Consider the following 15,561-nt stretch of genomic DNA (forward strand, 5'->3'; position numbering starts at 1 on the left):
CTAATATATTCCTACAACAGATCACAGAACTGGAATCAGATCAAAACTTACCTTTAACTTGATTTGGTGATGAACTCTTCAGATTGCCAAGTTAAGACTGTCCCCTGAATAGATCTTTCTGACTTCCAAGACTTTCCAAGCTATTATTTTCATTTCCCCATGCAACTCACCTGCACAGAGGTAGAAACAATTGAATTCTTGATGTGTGTTTATTTTATTTTATTATTATTATTATTATTTTTACAGTGAAAAGTTATATTTAGAATTAGGCAGCTGGACTCAGTCTAGATGATCCCAATTTTGTTGGCAACATCCAAGGCATCGTAGTCAGGAGCCAATCGAACATATGCCTTCTTCTCTCCATCAGGTCTGATCAGGGTGTTGACCTTGGCCACATCAATGTCATAGAGTTTCTTTACAGCCTGTTTTATATGGTGCTTTTTGGCCTTGACATCCACAATGAAAACAAGTGTGTTATTGTCTTCTATCTTCTTCATGGCCGACTCCGTGGTCAGGGGGAACTTAATGATGGCACAGTGGTCAAGCTTGTTTCTCCTGGGGGCGCTCTTCTGAGGATACTTGGACTCTCTTCGGAGCCACAGTGTCTTGGGCCGACGGAAGGTAGGTGATGTGCGGATCTTCTTTTTCTTATGACTGTGGACGCCTTTCAGCACTGCTTTCTTGGCCTTCAAAGCTTTGGCTTTGGCTTCAGCTTTGGGAGGGGCAGGGGCTTCCTTCTTTGCTTTCGGCGCCATCTTCATAGAAAAACGATGTGTGTTTATTTTAAAGATGCACTGAAAATGTGTTTGTTTAAAATAACAAAATACTTTGGCCAGTAGGTCAACTAAATGGCAGAGCACAAGACTTGGCATGTGTAAGGTCTCCCGATTCCCGTCTCCAGCACCATGTATGGTAGCATGAAGCTCTGAGTTTCTCTTTGTCTCCCTTTCTCTCTCTCATGAATACACAAATCTTTAAAAAGAAAACAAGTAGTAAACTGAAGATAGCAGTCTAACTCAAAATCAATTAACATGCAAATATATATAGCCAAAAAGGAATTTAGAAAGATGCATTAAAAAAAAGAAAACTTTGGAGTAGGGCACCAAAGTAAAAACCCTGGGTTGAGGGTGAGGGTGGATGTTCAGCTTCACAGAGTGGAGTAGGGGTTGGGGGGTGGGACACTGTCGTTTGGTAGTGGGAATGGTGTCTATGTACACTCCTATCAATTTGTAGTCATATAAATCACTATTAAATTAATATGAGAGGGGAAAATTGATTGAATGTATCAAACTTTTTAGAGCACAGACTGAGTCTTTTTAATACATAGGCTGAGTCTTTAATATGTTGACTCTCTCAAAAGCCTAGACCAGGGAGAACAAAAGCAACCAGTGGCACAGCTATATGCAAATAATGTCAAAGGACATAAATTATGGTGATGTTGTGTATGATACAGCAAATCCTAACAGGGATATTTCAAAGTTAACCCAACTGCCAAATAATTTGATTATAGTAATAACTATCTATTGTCTTCTTAAACCCTAAGACAGCAGGATCCTCCTGCTTCCACTTTAAAACCTGTATTTCCCCCCAGTCCAGGAGCCTCTAGGGTGGGGCTCACTTCCCTGCATGCTTCTCTCAATTCAAACCAAATGATATTCCATCCACTGATCCCAGCCTAATCAACGCAATGAGTACCACCTCAGCATGCTTCACTTCAGACTGTGTCCAGAGACTTCAGGTGTGGAATGACAACCCTTCACTCTCATCACTCAGGTGAGACCTTTCCTTTCATAGTATTCTCAAATTCCATTCCAGGAGATTCACTTCCTAACAAAGTCCCCAAACCTAGATATAGACCAGGTCCCATGTGATAGAGCATATGTTCATATGTATCCATAAATTAGGGCAAAATATATACCTGAAAGCAAAAGGACACAATAGTCTGCAGTGAGTCAGTATAAAGTTCTGCAAAAGCTGAATAAGGGCAAGATACTGGCTTACTTTAATGATGACTCTTTAGTCACTATCAGGCCACCCCATCAGCTGGGGCCCTATTTTGGGAGTCCTGAGATTCCCAAACAGACACGATGGGCCTAGACCTCAAATAAATCCCTCTCTCCATTGTTACCAGTCATCTCTATCAGGAACAACACAATAGACCCCTTTGTGGACCCCCATAGGACCTTGCCCTCAACTTGGATCAACAATGGTAGAGAATGTTCCATCCTCCAAAGGGATGATGGAGAACATACTCTATGCTACACCTGAGGAAGATGAGTCCTGATATTGGGGCAGCTTGGAACATTCCTACTCATGACCACAGAATGTGAGCTCAGATCTACAGGGATGCAGCGGTCACATAGGCTCCTAAGCTGAATATGGGCCCCAGACCAAATCAAATCGATGGGGTTTACAGTCAACAATATTTATACCCTTTCCTCCATCATTGTCTGCATTTCTGTAATTATTAGGTTTACTACTGCTTACATACTTTTCTTATCTATGGTTACTTCTGACTGATTTGGAGTTTCTTCTGGGCTTCTGTCCTGATTCATTGTGGTAGCAGTTTTATTTGCTCTTGGTTTTACCATTTTTTTTTATTGATGTGATTTTTATTTTTCTGTTCTGTCGTTTTTCAGTTGTTGTGTTTTGAGTACAAGCCATGCTATACTAAAGACTTTTATGACAAGTGCAGTCACCAACATCAGGAATTACAACAATAGTAACTGAGGCATGGATTGATCCAGTTTAACCAATACCATTTAGCCAAACAATACCTACAGTCCAAGAAAAACTAGCAACCAGACAAAAGAAAAAGAAAGAGACAGGAAAAAAGGGAACCAAGAATAGACAATTATGCAAATCTGCTGTCCACTCTAAATTCTAGGGATAGAAAGGGGAGAGGGAAGTAGGGAAGACACACACACAGAATCTACTCCAAGTCAGATTTCTACCCCAAAATAATTCACAAGTGAGTATCAGTGAATTCAGAAAACAAAAGGAGGAAAGAAGAAAAGAATTAAAAAAAAAAAGAAAGAAAGAAAGAAAGGAAGAAAGAAAGAGAAAGAAGAAAAGAAAAAAGGAAGATCAGTCAAAGGAAAAAGTTTTTTTTTTTTTTAATTAGCTAGCAGGAAAGAAAAAGGAGAGTGGAGAGAAGAGGTAGAGAGAAACAAGTTCCTTGGGGCCAGGAGGTGGCGCACCTGGATAAGTGCACACACTGCAGTGCACAAGGACCCAGGTTCAAGCCCCTGGTCCCCACCTGCAGGGGGAAAGCTTCACGAGTGGTAAAGCAGGCCTGCAGGTGTCTCTCTATCTCTCTCCCTCTCCACCTCCCCATCCCTCTCAATTTCTCTCTGTCTCTATCCAATAATAAATAAATAAAATAATAATAAAAATTAAAAAAGGAAAAAGAAACAAGCTCCTCTCACAATGGATAGGACACCTAGTCACTTAGCAATGGAAAAAACAAGAATGGTTAGTTTGGGTCAACCTGAAGAAGGTGGATGGAAAAGGGACACATGTGTATAATAACAGTAGTAATAAAATAAAATAGAGTAGAAAACCCCTAACAGTCTGTCTGCAGTTTGGACCACTCAATTACTTGATTGGCTGTAGGCAGCCTGAGCAAAGACAGCCAATTGTAAGAAGTATCCAAAAACAACAACAACAACTCTCCAGGTATTCTTTCCCAGGCAGGGATGAGGCTCCGATTGGTCAGATATTTTGTCACTCAAATAGATAGAGCTCCAGCCCCTTAAAAAAAAAAAAAAAAGAGAAGTTAAAGGAAGAGGCTTGAGGGTAGAGGGGTAGATAGCATAATGGTTATGCAAACAGACTCTCATGCCTGAGGCTCCAAAGTCCCAGGTTCAATCCCCCGCACCACCATAAACCAGAGCTGAACAGTGCTCTGGTAAAAAAAAAAAAAAAAAAGGAAGAGACTTGGAATGACACCCCTGGTGAGCCAGGAATCCAAGAAAATAGCTCAGTGGGGGGCCTGCTAGGAGCAGGCTGCATTCCCCCTAGGGGCTGGTATTGGGGTGGGGAGGGGGTGAGCTCAGAAATAATCAAAGAATTTTCCTTTGTCCCCTGACCTCCATTTGTCAGCCCAAGAGTGTGTTATGGGACTGTGTTTTAGTGTCACTCTGACCAGCACGTGTTCACCCTCGCACAGACAGCCCAGTATCCTACCCTATCCTGTGGATCCTGGCTTGTAAGCAGCTGCCTCTTGGAGCTCATGGCAGCTGTGGCTCCAAAGTCACCATCTTGGCCCCCTATATTCTTTTTTTTTTTTTTACCCTAGCACTGCTCAGCTCTGGTTTATGGTAATGTAGGGGGTTGAACCTGGGACTTTGGAGCCTCAGGCATGAGGGTCTCTTTGCATAACCATTATGCCAGCTTCCTGGCCTTTGGAAAAAGGCTCTTTAAGTTTGAATCAAAAATTGTTTTCAAAGCATATGATAAAAAAAAAAATTGGAAACAGTTCCTGACTTAATTACCAGGTCTCTAGAAAATATGATAAGCCTATTACTATAAAATACAAACTCCTAGGAGCTGGGTGGTGACTCAGCGTGCTAAGGCACATGGCGCTGAGCATAGGGACTGGTGTAAGAATACCGGTCTATCTTTCTCTCCCCCTCTCTGTCTTCCCCTCCTCTCTCAATTTCTCTCTGTCCTATTCAACAACAATGACAACAATAACAACAACTACGATAAACATCAAGGGCAACAATAGGGAAAAAAAAATTTTAAAAAGAAAAACTTCTACATGGTTTGATTTTGCTTAATAACTGGACATATGTATGTAATTTTGATGGACCTTGATGTATCTACACAGTGCATTGCTTTAATATATATATATATATATATATATATATATATATATATATATGCATGCATATCTATATATGTTATTACTACTACCAGGCTTATTATTGCTGGGACTCAGTGCCTGCATAATGAATCCACCTCTCCCAGTGGTCAATTTTTTTTTTTTTACCCCTTTTCTGTCTCTCACTGATAGAGAAATTGTGAGGGAAGGCAGTTAGGGAGAAAGAGAGACATCTATCTGCAGCACTGCTCCCTTGCTCCACATTGCAAGTGTAACATTACCAAAAGGCAAATCAGATGGGAGACCTCTGAGGAATGGAACTGTTGAGTGGCAGGAGGTACCTGGAGGGTACTGCCCAGAAAATGGAAGTGTTGACAGATGTGACTTGGAAAGGTGGAGGCAGGGCTTGGGTGATAAAAGCTAGACCTATGGGCATGGCTGGTGCCCTGTCTGTCCAGGTCATCATGTGAGTATGAGTCAGTTTCTCTCTCTCTCTCTCTCTGCTTCATATGTGAATATTTTCAATTTTCCCGAATAAAGATTAAAATTCCTGAAAATTATGCTCTCTCCTCAATTTTTAAATGCTTGACAAACTTTTTTAAAGGTTGGGGACACAAGCACCAGTCCCCCTTTGCCCCCAATACAGGAACTACCCTCAACCTGATCAGTAGCATGAGGGCATTTCCATTGAGGTTTATGCCTGGATTCTGTTGGCTCTGTTGGCCTCTGACATGGGCCTTGGTAGTGATGACATTTGAGGGTCAACTTCTGCCTTTTCACATCAGGCTCCTTGCTAGAGCAGGTGACACTCCTGGAAGAAACATAATTCCCAGGAACCCAGAGTGAATTTGTTGCCCGAGTCTTGCTCTTTGTCTGCTCTGCATATCAGTCCTGCTCCTGCCTCCTCTCTCTGTTTCTCCTCATCTATCTCTGTGGTGAAGAGGGCTGAAAGGTTTTGCTCTGGTCTTTGCTGCCTGCCTATCTTCTACCTGTGCCTGTGACTGGAGCCAAATAAAGCAAAGGGAGAAAGAGGGTCTTGCTGGTGGAGGAAACAGATAAAATAGGACAGACTACAGACTTTTTTTTTTTCCTCCAGGGTTATCACTGGGGCTCATTACCTGCACTACAAATCCACTGCTCCTGGCAGCCATTTTTTTTCCATTTTGTTGTTGTTGGGTAGGACAGAAAGAAATTGAGAGATGGGGAAGATAAAGAGAACAGAGAAAGATGGACACTTGCAGACCTGCTTCACCACTTGTGAAGTGACCCCTCCTGCACCTGCAGGTGGGGAACCAGGAGTACCTTGCGCCAGCCCCTGTTCTTTGCACTATGTGCATTTAACCCAGTGTGCCGCTGCCCACATCCCTACTCCCTACACAGATTTTTCATCTCCTATGTCACTTCTCAGAAGAGGCTGATTAAGGGCAAGTACGGGCTTTGTTTTTGTTTTTTGTTTTTTTTTTTCTTTCCACAAGTTCCACAAACCAGCTTTGTGCCCCTGCGGGTAAGAAGCCCTGGAGGCAGTTTTCCTTTTGGTCAGAAATTACCCATTCCCTGGGAGGCTGGATTCCTGAGCTCCAGGCTGGAGAGGGCAGCTCTGTGGTGAGGGAGGGTATCCAGGACGCCAAAGTGCCTTTCAAAGCTTGAATTCCCAGCACCCCCCCCCCCCCCCATCGCCTGTGCCAGGCTGCAAATGCTGCTTTCTCAAGAGAAAGATGAAATAGTTCTGTGCCCTGGAGGGGGTGGGAGGGTCCTGCCCAGCAAGGCCACCCATTTCCTGCTCCTGAATCCTCAGGCTTGGCTCAGCAAGCAGCTTACTTGTCTGCAGGTTTCTGGTCCTTGAAAATATATCTTGGGGCCAGGGAGAGAGAGAGAGAGAGAGAGAGAGAGAGAGAGAGAGAGAGAGAGAAAGAGAGAGAGAGAGTTGGGGGCGGGCTTTGATAATTTTATTAAATTAAATTGTTGCAAATAACACAATACAAATACTTGGGCAAGCAGTATGAGAGTAGGTCCCAAAGAGTCCACTACAAAAAGTCAGAGTGGAATTAACTATTTAGCCTCTTCTCTTCCAGTATTCAAAGGCCCTGGAAACAGAAAGATGTAACACCTTTGCCTTCCTTCCCTGGAGTATCAAATAACAGAAAGCCAAGAAGCAAGTGAATAGAGAGCTCTTGGCTTTGAGGACAATGTTATGGTAATGACAATTTATGAAAATGCGAAATAGTGACTAGTGCAAAATCCTCTCTGAGAGACAAGCAAGACTGCAAAAACCTTGAGGAAGACCCCAACTTGGTTCCAAATTCCTTGCTTTTTTGTACTCCCCAACTATCACTTAAAAACATGCATTTTCTCAGTTTAACAAATTCCCCCTTTGAAGACCTGACTTTGCTCCTCCTCACTATTGTATCTTGGGCTACTGTGAAGAGATTAAAGTCACTAGGTATGCAGGCAGCAAGCCCAAATGGAATCCAACCTCTAAGTTGGCATTTACAGACTGGGTTGTCATCATAATTTTTCACTATTCTAACTCTCCAGTTCCTGAAATAGTAGCCCTGGCCAGGGCACCCAGAAAGGACACTGGTTACAAATCGTTGAGATCCCTGCTGCTCTAATCCTTCTTCACTTTTGATTAGAATCAACTCAAAAATAATTGCCCTGTACCCTGAATTGAAAATGGCTATGAGTCACAGTTTCGTTGTAATCCTTTTTGAATGGTTTTATGTCTTTCTCAATGACCAGCTCTTCTGTGTCGTCTCTCTTTTTACTCAGATGTCAGCATATTTAGGGAATTGTTTAGGATAAATATAAATATGAACCAGGCAGCCTATGTGTGACAACAGCCTATCAGGTAACCCCTGTATGATTTTGTCCGACAACTGTTTGGTTTTGTTCTCATGTGACTTAAAAATAACAGGAAAGGCCATAACTCTTAAAAATAACAATATGACAAGGTAAAACAAAAAAACAAACAAAAAAATCCTTGGCAGAATGGTTGGATTTTAGAACTCTATGAAGACAGTCCCCTTGGTGTTGAAATAAACATGGACAGGGAAAAAAGGAGTCTGGGAAGAATGAATTATTCTCTGGCTATAATAGGATATGTCTACCATTTGGAGAGCAAAAATGATAGGGAAATGTAGTATGTGTTTGGAAGGGGAAAGAAAGTATCACCTCTAGGTTTTAACAATGTTCACTAGGAGAGACAGTAAATTCTAGACGCTCAACAGGCTTGATAGAGGCCTTAAGAGATAGGGAGTACCTGGAGAGAGATACAAAACACTGCTGTACCACAAAGAACATAATCCCCAGGGGGAAGGAAACTGTTGCCCAGGAAATGGGAGTGGTAGCAGGTGTGGTTTGGGAAGGTGAAGATGGGGCATGGATGCTATAAGCTTGACCTGTGGGCATGGCTTTTCTCTCTGCCTAGGTGAGCTTTGGGCTAAGATATAAAACAGACCTCTAAGGGGTCTCTCTCTCTCTCCCCCCCCTACCTAACATGTGAATGTTCTCAATTTTTTTGAATAAAGTTTAAAATTCATGAGAATCATGCTCTCTCCTCAATTCTTTGTTAGGAACTTGTTGGGGAAACAAACCACTAGTCAATTCTCACAAAGAGAGGGACAGGATGAATGACAGTCATTCATAAAATAAATATTTTCATTTTATAAGATGAAATAATTAATGATATTTCATGGTGTGTTGGATTTCATATAATGAGTTGACAATCTAGCAGGTAGAATGCTTTCTCTGACAAGCTGGACTTGCTCTTTGATACTTGAATGAGGTTGGGAGACGCAGAGTCTTGTTTGATTGAGCCCTTAAGCTGTGACCTAGGGGATCTAATGTATTATCTAGCTCAAGCACCTCAGAAAACAGGGCAATTGTTGTCTACTCCCCTAGAGTCCTATATGGCTGGAAGGAGGTACTGGAACTTAAATAGACCCATGGTGGCTACCCCACAGGTGGTGTGGCCTACTGGGTTTGAAATCCTTCCCTTGTTCTCATCAATCTACCCATCCATACATAATTTAGTCTCAGTGGTTTTCAATGCTAGCTGGAATTAGAATCACCTGGGGAGCGTTTCAAAAATACTAATGCCTGGGCCACATCCCAGAACAATTAAATCAGCCTCTCCCCAAGGGTGGGCCCAGGTATGGGTATTTTTGAAGTGTTCATGGTAAGATTCTGGTGGACAGCCAGATCTAAAATTCTCTGCATTTGTGTTTGTCCTATGTGGTCTAAAAAACGTTTATGTGTGCATTATCTCTTCCTTTGAAATACACTGCTTGTTTTTGACTGCTTCACAACAAATTTGCACAAACAGGGAATATTAATAGTTCAGTAGGTCTAAGTCATGAGCAGGCTGAATTGGATTCTCTGCTCGGAATCTGACAGGATTGCAATCCAGGTCTTGGTTCAATCAGCTTCTTTTCTACCACTGGAAAAGAATCTTCTTGCCGAGGGCCTGGTGGTGGCGCACCAGATTAAGCGCATGTACTATGCACAAGGACCCAGGTTTGAGCCCCTGCTCCCTACCTGCAGTGTGGATGTTTCTTGAGCAGTGGAGCAGGTCTGTAGGTATCCATCTTTTTCTCTCCCTCTCAGTCCCCTTTCCCCTTCCTTAATTTCTCTTTGTCCTGTTGAATAGAAAAAAGGAAATAATGGCCACTAGGGAGTGGTGGATTCATAGTGTCAGCACTAAACCCCAGTAGTAACTCTGAAAACCAATATATATATATATATGTCTTCTTGCAATTTTTTCAGGCTGTTGGTACAATTTGGTTTTTCCTGGTTACAATACCACTCATGTGGGAGGTTCCAGTTTCCATGCTGGCTATGATCTGGGACCATTCCTAGAACCTACAGGAGTCAGTTTGTCTAGCTCTATTAACCCTGCAAGGGTACAATGATTTTTTTCTTTGACTCTCTGACCTTTCCTTCTGTGGCCAGTCAGAGAAAACTCACTACTTTTAAAGTATACCTTTTGGGGCCAGATGGTGGTACATCTGGTTGAAAAATATATTACCATGTGCAAGGACCCAGGTTCAAATCTCTAGTCCCCATTTATGGGGGGGGGGAGCTCCATGAGTGGTTAAGCAGAGCTGCAGGTGTCTCTCTATTGCTCTTCCTCTCTATCTCTCACTCTCTTTTCTAACTCCCCTTCCCTCTCCATTTCTCTTTGTCTCTATCCAAAATAAATAAAAAATATTTTAAAAATTAAAAAAATAAAATATATACTTCAATATGTGAAATAATCATGTTGGACTCATTTCACAAGGTCCACTGATTTGGGAATCTGGTTATACTTGAGAAGTCTGGTCATAGAAACACTTCTATTCACATTTGAAGAGCAAGGAAATGGGAATCTCGGTGATGTTGGGAGAACATTTTTAGAATTCTATCTCTTTCATATCCCTAAAATCTATTGTTTTATTTTATTTTTTTCATGATTGTGTCAGTGAGGACAGCTCCTCTCTGCTCTGCATGATGCTGTCTGAGTTTTCTCAGGCATTTGTGTTTAGTCCCTGGGTAGCGCTGACTGTCTGATTCTTGATGGATTCAACTATCTTAAAGCTGAGTTAGGATAGCTGACCCTACAGTTAGATTCCCACTGCCTCTCTCAGCCTCCAAGAACCTAGCCTCAGTTTGCTTCTAGCTCCAAAGCAGTGCAAGTGGAAGCTTCAAGACTTCTTTAGGCAGATAATGTGTATAAGTACACAAAATTATCAAGTCCTTTTGGTCAATTGTGTCAGTTCAGAAAGCAGGGGAAACAGATTTCCACTGGTTGATAGAAGAAACTGGAAACTAAAAAAAACTTAATTTTTATTGGATAGAGACAGAGAGAAATTGATAGGGGAAGTGGAGATAGAGCAAGGGAAAGAGGGGCTGGGTGGTGACAAACCTAGTTGAGTGCACACATTACTATGCACACAAGGACCTAGGTCAAGACCCCAGCCCCAACAGCCAGGGGAAAGCTTTCTGAATGATGTAGCAGGGCTGCAGATGTCTCTCTGTCTCTCTCCCTCACTGTCTCCCCCTTCTTCTCAATTTGTGGCTGTCTCTATCCAATAAATAAATAAATAAATAAGATAATAAACATTATATAAAAGAGAGGGAGAGAGAGAGATATGAAAAGACAGAGATACCTGCAGCCCTGCTTTGCCACTCAGGAAACAGGAAACTTGCTCCCTGTTGGTGGGGACCAGGGGCTTGAACTGAGGTTCTTGTTCAATGTAATGTGTGCATTTAATCAGGTGTGCTACTGCCTGGCCCCTAGAAACTGAAAAATTTCTAGCCACATATAAATGTCATAGTGAATAATCACTATTTTGGTGATATATTAACAAAATGTTGTTTGGATGGATTCAGAGGTGCAAAAATCACAATTAGATGGACACTGAGTTTTCCTAAGTTATAGACCCATCCATTTCGATTAGCTCTGACTATGAAAATTGCAAGTGACTTAGCAATCTGTTTACATAAGCTTGCTTTTTAAAATTTTAGAGTAGTCACAACATTATATAATGTCAAGACCAGTCCATTAAAAGGTCCCAGAAATCACAGATTTCTTTTTCCCTGAGAGGTATGTTTAAAACTTGGAAATCAAGCATTTCTTGCCTTTCTGTTGTTGTTGCTATTGTCTTTTGTTGTTTGTTTTTTATTATATTTATTTCTTTTTGTATAGAGACAGCCAGAAATCAAGAGGAAGAGGGAGAGAGAGAGAGAGAGAGAGGGACACAGCCCTACCTCAGCACTTGCAAAGCTTCCCCTGCAGATGAGGACTGGGGGCTTGAACCCAGATCCTTGCACATTGTAACATGTGCGCTCAGCCACGTGTGCCAATACTCAGTCCCCGAGCATTTCTTTTTGTTAGGACAAGGAAAATGGGAGTTGCTATTAAGAATCTGGATTAAAAAAAAAAAAGTCCTTGGCTTATTGAAGTGCCTAAGGTCACGATTTGGAAGCAACACAATTTAAATATGTGCTAGATTTATAACTACTGCAACTGGTCATCTGAAAAATCATCAAAATGATTCTTTTTGAAAATTTTATTCACTAAATAACTCTCTGATTGCTGAAAAAATCTATAGCCTTTTGTTTGGCTTTATATGTTAACTCTTTGTCAGCCACCAGGTCCCAGATGCTACCATGATGCCAACCAGACCTCCCTAGGCAGATGACCCCACCAATGTGTCCTGGAGCCCTGCTTCCCTAGAGCCCTGGCCCGCTGGGAAAAGAGAGAGACAGGCTGGGAGTATGGATCAACCTGCCAATGCCCATGTTCAGCGGGGAAGCAGTTACAGAAGTCAGACCTTCCACCTTCTGCATCCCATAATGACCCTGGGTCCATACTCTCAGAGGGTTAAAAAATAGGAAAACTATCAGGGAAGGAGATGGGATATGGAGGTCTGGTAGTGGGAATTGTGTGGAACTGTACCCCTCTTATCCTATGATTTTGTCAGTGTTTCCTTTTTATAAATAAAAATTTTTTAAAGTGAAAAAAAAAAGCTATAGTAATTCCTATTCTTCTTCTAGCATTTGCCCTTCTTCCATAGTCAGTCAACAGCATCAGGTTGAGCCTGATGTAAAGTTTCGAGACCTCCTTTGAATCTGGAGAGGTGGCAGTCGTTGACTATGTGGGTCATAGTCTGTCTATAGCTGCAGGGGCAGTTCGGGTCATCTCTGGCTCCCCAGCGATGGAACATAGCGGCGCACCGGCCATGGCCTGTTGGATAGCGATTGAGGAGGGCCCAATCATAACGTGCTAGGTCAAAGCCGGGTTGACGCTTGCAGGGGTCTGTGATGAGGTGTTTGTTCTTTACCTCAGCTGACTGCCAACTCTGTTTCCAAGAGTCTGGAACAGAGAAGTTCAGTGTAGGCGTAGGGGACCAGATTGGGTGACGAGACGTCAAGCGTTGGACAGGGTGTGCGAAGATATCCGCGTATATTGGCAGGTCCGGTCGAGCATAGACGTGGGAAATGAACTTAGATGATGCCGCATCCCGACGAATATCTGGCGGGGCGATGTTGCTAAGAACTGGCAGCCATGGAACCGGGGTGGAACGGATGGTTCCAGAAATTATCCTCATGGAGGAATATAATTTGGAATCGACCAAGTGGACATGGGGGCTACGGAACCATACTGGGGCACAGTATTCTGCAGTGGAATAGCATAATGCCAGAGATGATGATCGTAGTGTGGAAGCGCTTGTGCCCCATGAGGAGCTGGCCAGTCTTGCAATGATGTGATTCCTCGCGCCCACCTTTGCTGCAGTTTTTATGAGATGTTCGTGAAATGACAGGGTGCGATCGAGATAGACTGGCTGGGCTTCATGCTGGATTCTCGTATCATCAAGCTGCACATTAAGCTCACGTGAGGCCGAGGCATGGTGTAGATGGAAAACAGATGATACCGTTTTTGCAGTGCTAGGGATTAGTCGCCATTTTTTACAGTAATCAGATATCAGAGACATGTCTTTCGTGAGTGTTTCCTTGAGGATGTCGAACTTGGATGCCTGAGTTCGAGTAATTCCTATAGCAACCGTGAAACCAATATCCTACCAACCACATTAATCTTATACGTAAGACCCTCCCCAACAGGCCCTCAGTGGTAGGGTCTTACTACTGGTTATCATTTTCATAAACCTAATTTAGAATCCAGGATTGCTCATTCTGTACTTTAGTTAATCATTTGTTCAAGCAAGCATGCATGCACGACCTATAATAGACTGTATATTGTCTTCTAGTTGCTAGAGATTCCAAGATGAACAAAGTGTTATTTCTTTCACCCAGTAGGGTTAAGGGAGAAAGAAAGACAGTAGATATTAAATGGCTATTAGAGATTACATATTGTGATAATTATGATAGCCCTGTCCCCACGCCAGACAATTTTCTGCAAGCATTCATTCATTTAGTATACATTGCTTATCCATTAGAAGCAGAATCATAGGACCTAGGGAAAGAGTAGGAATGTATTTAGCTTAAGTTCTCCACTTTGACTGGACATGGATGGTGAATGAAGAAGAAACACTGAAAGATCCAGGCAGTTTTTCCTCCAATTTAAGTAGCCCTGTCCTGTGCTGAGGAAGAACCTTCAGCTTGAGTAGCTGAAAAGCACACTGGAAGGTCCTGCCACCTTGTAGTCAGGGAGAAGCTACCTAACTCAAGAACAAGCCAGGCTGTGGTTACTGGTGTGTTGTGGAGTGAACCCAGTCTTCCTTGAAAGAAGAAAGAACAAATTCTTTCAAGAACATTCTCTAAAATCGACGAACCTTTTGTTTTCTCAAGCTTTCTCTCTCTCTCTCTCTCTCTCTCTCTCTCTCTCTCTCTCTCTCCCTTTCTTTACATTTCTTTGCTTCTTCCTTTGTTTTTTCCCTTAAGGTACTGGTGCCTCATACATTTATAATTTCTGCTCCCAGTGCTGATTTTTTCCAGTCTTTTAATTTCAGATGTATAGAGACAGGAAGGGAGAAACAACATGGCAATGGAATTTCCTCTGGTATCATAGTGTTTCTCTGGGGTTCTAGGACTCAAACCTGAGCACACACAGGGCAAGCTCTCTTCTGTTCCTCTCCTCCATGTTTTCTGCTTCTGGTCATGGAAAATGGGCATGGATGGTGCAGAAGAACTGGCCTAGAGAGGTAAAGTAAATAGCCTTCACTCTGAGGCCATTTTGTTTTGTTTCCCTGCTATCTTCATTTCTAGCAAGGGAGTTCTGAGATAGAACTGAGTGGGAGTTTGGATCCCCTAGGGTCAGCCTTCTTAAGCAGTTCTAACATGCCACAGAGCTCAGTCACTCTCAGTGTATACCTAGTTCTTCCACTTATGAAAGATGGCAAGTAGAACAGGAAAATGAGAAAGCAAGTCAAAGAGAGAAATGATGTAGGTTTAAAGAGCAAAATAAGGGGCGGGGTGGTAGCACAGTGGGCTAAGCTCACATGGCGCAAAGCTCAAGGACTGGTATAAGGATCTCTGTTTGAATCCCAAGCTTCCCACCTGCATGGGGTTTGCTTTATGGGCAGTGAAGCAGGTCTGCAGGTGTCAACCTTTCTCCACCGCAACCCTCATTTTCCCCTCCTCTCTTGATTTCTCTCTGTACTATCCAACAACAGCTACAGCAACAACAAGGGAGGGTGACAACAAGGACAACAAAATGGGAAATATGACCTCTAGGAGCAGTGTATTCATCGCACAGGCATAGAGCCCCAGCAATAACCCTGAAGTCAAAAAAAAAAAAAAGACCAAAAGAAAACAGTAGGAGGGTGAAGGTATACAGACTCACGGAAGTAACAAAATCTAAACTCCCCTCGGCTACTAGACTCCAGTCAACTTAAGCATCCCGTTTTCTGTACACACTGTGTTTCCTCACCACTGTTGACTGCCGCATGCCGTATCACTCCGTTAAGATCCAGACAAACACAGCTGCATATTCTGTGGCACGTGGTCTGCTTTGATGTCTCATGAGAACCTCTTAAGCTTTTCCTAAACTCTTTTGGACCTTCTGCTTTTCTACGCTTCAGTGGAGCTACATGTATACATGTTCTTGCTCATTCTGACTATGGATGAGCCTGCTGGCTGCAGATGCCTTATCTGCAATAGTGTCTAACCTAATCCTGCCCATAATACACCTTCAAACATTTCAAAGCCACAAGACAAGGTCTTGCTCAGTCAGCAGCCTGCTTCACATAGCTCTCCCTGCCTTCAAGTACTGGCATCTACCCTCTGCTCTAAAT

The 15,561-nt window shown here is 42.7% G+C and overlaps 1 protein-coding gene across 1 annotated transcript; it reads right to left on the reverse strand.

Moving 5' to 3' along the window:
- Positions 1-245: 245 nt before the first annotated feature.
- On the reverse strand, positions 246-765 carry LOC103108389 (large ribosomal subunit protein uL23-like). Its single transcript, XM_060174130.1, has one exon. It carries the CDS (start codon positions 759-761, stop codon positions 285-287), a length of 477 nt encoding a protein of 158 aa, XP_060030113.1. The 5' UTR covers positions 762-765; the 3' UTR covers positions 246-284.
- Positions 766-15,561: the final 14,796 nt, after the last annotated feature.

This window comes from Erinaceus europaeus, chromosome 16, assembly GCF_950295315.1.
Source record: "Erinaceus europaeus chromosome 16, mEriEur2.1, whole genome shotgun sequence".
NCBI classification, from domain to species: domain Eukaryota; kingdom Metazoa; phylum Chordata; class Mammalia; order Eulipotyphla; family Erinaceidae; genus Erinaceus; species Erinaceus europaeus.